At 37.6% G+C, this 4,275-nt stretch overlaps 1 protein-coding gene across 1 annotated transcript; it reads right to left on the bottom strand.

Annotated features, from left to right (window-relative positions):
* Positions 1-2,262: 2,262 nt before the first annotated feature.
* On the bottom strand, positions 2,263-3,673 carry LOC113848227 (omega-hydroxypalmitate O-feruloyl transferase-like). The gene has a single exon (XM_027477640.1). The coding sequence runs from the start codon at positions 3,669-3,671 to the stop codon at positions 2,355-2,357; it is 1,317 nt and encodes a 438-aa protein (XP_027333441.1). The 5' UTR covers positions 3,672-3,673; the 3' UTR covers positions 2,263-2,354.
* Positions 3,674-4,275: the final 602 nt, after the last annotated feature.

Here is a 4,275-nt window from a genome sequence, read left to right as displayed (position 1 = left end):
TGAATCTTGCTATAAAACAAGTAATATTCGGTAAATCTAGTGTGAATCATCGTTTTGAGGTAAGGAAAGTTTACTTTAACCTATGAATTACGTTTTGAACGGTTTAATATGCTATTTCAAGATGTTTTGATATGATTTTGTTAGATCTATTGAATAAAAGTTATTTTCTAAGCTGTAACTGTTATTAATTGATTTAAAATGCTGAGATTTTGGCTGATCTATTATAAACTTGCCTTAGTTGAGCTGTTAAAATAATTTTGACGGTGTGCATCATGCTGAGATATATGTTTTGCATCATTATAGAGCTGAGTTACATGTTTAGGTGGGTAGATGTGTAACGGTAAGTTCATGCTGAGCTGCTGTGCTGTGCTGTCTGAATCCAAATACCAGAATGGGTCGCTTCCGGACCGACTCGATTCTTTCTGGATTACTTAGGTTGTGAAACCAGTTGAAAACTGTTTTCATGATGTGCATTAGATGGGCTGAAAATGCATGGGGCTATTAATGTGAGAAATATTTTGCTCTATATATATGATTTTATTTTATTTTTTAGGTAAGTTCACCCTTACATTTCTTTCTATGTCATTGTGTGCGTGTGTACTGCGATGATCGTACGGTAGTACGTGAGCAGATGTAGCAGGTGTTGCATCTACTTCACAGGCTAAGGGGTCAGTGGAGAAATATTAGAAGCTGGAGTCGAGTAATATTGCATCAAAGTCCCTTTTTCTTTATATTTTGAGACCTCATATAGAGAGAGCTATGTAGTATAATTTGGGTATTTCAAATATTATGAACTAAATATAACATTATATTGTTCTATTGGATATTTATTGTAAAAAATTTTATTTTATTTTGAATGAGAAGTGAATTTTATACTTATATTCTCTATTATTTATTTATCTTAAATAAGTATGTGATGTAGAAATAATGTTCTCAGTTCCTTATAAAAAAGGTCGTGACAATTAGGGTTAGATATTGCATACAAATGCTTGCAAAATTTTTTTATAGTTATGTATACTTAGATTCAAACTTATTTGATGGATAATTTTTTCTTATTACAAATAAATTATTTAGATTCGTTTGTCATCTCTAAAGCTTACTTAATAGGAATGATTCTTAACTGTATTCATTGAGTGAGTTTAGTTATCACTCTTAAGATTGAAAATTTTTCTTTCCAAAGCTTAAGTTATATATGATAATTATTTATAGTTTAATAAAATTTGCATATTAGTTAATGATATGGTAATTGAGATGTATTATTATTGTTTATTTATGTATTGTCCTTTATCTAGTGCCTTTCTCAAACCAATCGACTGTGGGAAATTCAATAAATTCTTTGTATTGGAAAAAAAATTGTAAGAGTAGAATTATCCCGTTTCATAATCAGATTTTATAAAAATAAGTTTTATGTGATATATAAAAGAAAGAAATGAGATAAAAAATTAAAAACAAATATATAAAATAATTTGTACAGAGTATTTAGTGAACATTTTAGAATTGTATCATTAAAAAAATTACTTAAGTTAGATAAAGTATAAAAGAAAATGAATGATGTGTCATGATAAGATTCATAAAATACTATAAAAAAAACAAAACAAACTTTAAAAACTTCTGCTAATTGCACCAATAAATTTCTCACATGTCATGAATATATAAACAAGTTTATATATATACCGACATCATCATTGACAAGTCTAAAGTAATTAAAAGAAATTAATTATTAAAAAGCTACAATGTAAAAATGATGAATTTCCCACTCATCACCCAATTTCCTTTTTCTTTCTAATGCAATGTTTGTACTGTGTTATTTAAATGTTTTAAAGTGGAAATTACTTTAGATGCTTGAAATTGATCAATGACCTTAACCAAAAAAGAAAAATCTTCACTGATTAACTTATAATAGATTTAGACAGAGTTGGGAATATCCGAGAAATGGCGCATAAACGGAGTGCTTCATTGTTCCATAGGAAGAGTGTCACGGTGATGGGCATTGAGAAGGCAACTGAAGCTAATTCCAAATATGATGAGAAGGTTGATGTGAGAGACCGACGGCATTCGATGGTGGGCATTTCATTTTGCAAAATGCGAACGCTACCATTACCACAATGTCACGATTCTTATTCTCAAGAGGTGAAGCATTTAATTTAAATTTTGGTAAGAGAAGGCGCCACGTCAGTAACCTGTCTAATGAATTTTGGAATATTCGTCTAACAAAGGGCATATAAAATAACTTATTTACAGTGATGAGTTAGAAAGGAGGGTCAAAAGCTAAAAAACAAGCGACAAACAAACTTGTGAGGACACTGGAAAATGGGAACGGGAGAGATTCAGAATTTGGATTCTCTCCCACACAGTCACAGATGCATGAAAAGCTCGTAATTGTCAACGGCAGGTGTAGGGACAGCGAGCATGACATTCACACCCACACACTCATCTCTCACAGGCAAAAACAAACAGTACCTATCACAGCAAACGGGTCCCACATGAACGGCCTTCCCCATTCCCACGTCAACGCTCTCCAAACCCAGCCTTGACCACTGTGACACTATCAACACCCCAACCGGGTCAGGACACGCTCTTCTCTCCGACACCAAATCCATCACACCCCTCACGTGCTCCTTCCCCACTCTCTCCTTCGCCTGCTTCACCAAACCCGACCCGAACCCGATTCCCCTCTCCCCCAGCTCTTCCGCACTCGCTTCCGCACACCCCAGAACAAATGCGTTCCCATAATACCCCTCGGGTAAACACGGCTTCACGCGCTTCCGCACGTTTATACTGAACAACAGCTTCAACATTTGGTTCGGCGGAAACCTCAGTGCTCTCGCCCAGCTCCTCCACACGTGAGCCGCAAGAACCTCGAACGACGTGTAAACCACCGACTCGCCGGGCTCACTCGTAATGCAAGCGAGTCTCTTCAGCTCGCCGAGTCGCCTTTTGTCGAATGTTATAGAGGTTGGTTTAAGCCCGGTGGAGACCCGGTTCATGAAACCGCAGAGGTCGGGCACTCGTTTGAACTCGGGGTGACTCACCGGGTTAACTCGCGTCTGTTTCACTTGTGGCGGGTTCAGAAGGTGGCGGTCCCAGATAGGTTTGGGCCTAGGAGCTAACTCGTTGAGCGGCGCGTGTTTTTCACGAGCTAACTCGGCGAAATAGTTTAGAAACTCGGCACTCCCGATGCCGTCGCAGATGCAGTGGTTGATCCCCACGCCGATTGCGGCGGCTCCGTCGCTGAGCCACGTCAGCTGAACGACCAAAGTCGGCGAACCCTTGAGAACATCTGCCACGTGGAGCGACAAGAGAGTTCTCCAGTGGGTAACTGTTTTAGGTGCTTTCTCGAAGTCTATGGCGTTGTAACTGTCAGCAAAGGCTTCTATGAACACCGCGCCCTGGGCCCCACATGCCACCTCGAGGCCCAAGCAGTCGGGCCTGGGCCTAACCCTCCCGGCAAAGGGGTAATAGGGTACCAGTGCTTGCGCTAATGCTGCTTTGAGACGGGCCGTGGTGGCATCCTGGTCGACGGGAGGGGAAGGCTTGTAGAGGAAGAGGTACTCTATGGTGAAGCGAAGGAAGAGTTGGGAGTCAAGAGCCGATAGAGCGAGGACAGTGGATGGGGTGGTTTCAGAAGGTGTAACCATTGATGCTTCTTTCACACGCACACAACTTCCCATTGGTGAATCTTTCTCTGATCAATATGGGGCTAAGATGGGGCTGTTGATTGAGGTGCGGACAGTTAGTTGAGAGAGGCTTAGAACAAACAGGTTGTGTTCAAGGGTGAGTGCGGGTGCAGTGAAACTACAAAATGGATGATATTTGTAAGGACTTGGGAGTGAGGAGTATCATTTATCGTACCTTTTACCACCTTGATTTTATTTCATATATTAAATTTAAATTTTATTTTTTTTGAAGTAAAGTAATTTAATTTTTTTTATCTTAATTCAGCGTTGTTATTTTGAACGATATCACTATACATTTGAATTAAATTGTAGAAATTATTTCAGGTTAGAAATCTCAAGTTGAAGTACAACTAAATATAGTTGTGTTAAATATTTTCAAAGATGATTTGAATTAAAACACAAAATTAAACATGTTAAAAAAAATAGTAAAAACTTATTTTCACTCTTGCGGCTTTGAGTTTCTTTTCTAACACAAATTCAAACCCTCCATCGCATTGATTAATAAGAAGTAAAACTCATGTTTTTATATTTTTTATTATATTTTTCTTTTTTATCAAATTTTTACTTTAAAATAAAATGTAAAATAATTTTAGCTTAA

Source organism: Abrus precatorius, unplaced genomic scaffold, assembly GCF_003935025.1.
Source record: "Abrus precatorius isolate BTA unplaced genomic scaffold, Abrus_2018 Scaffold8, whole genome shotgun sequence".
NCBI lineage: Eukaryota > Viridiplantae > Streptophyta > Magnoliopsida > Fabales > Fabaceae > Abrus > Abrus precatorius.
Note: the sequence above shows the minus strand (reverse complement) of the source record. Positions and strands in the feature narration are given on the sequence as shown.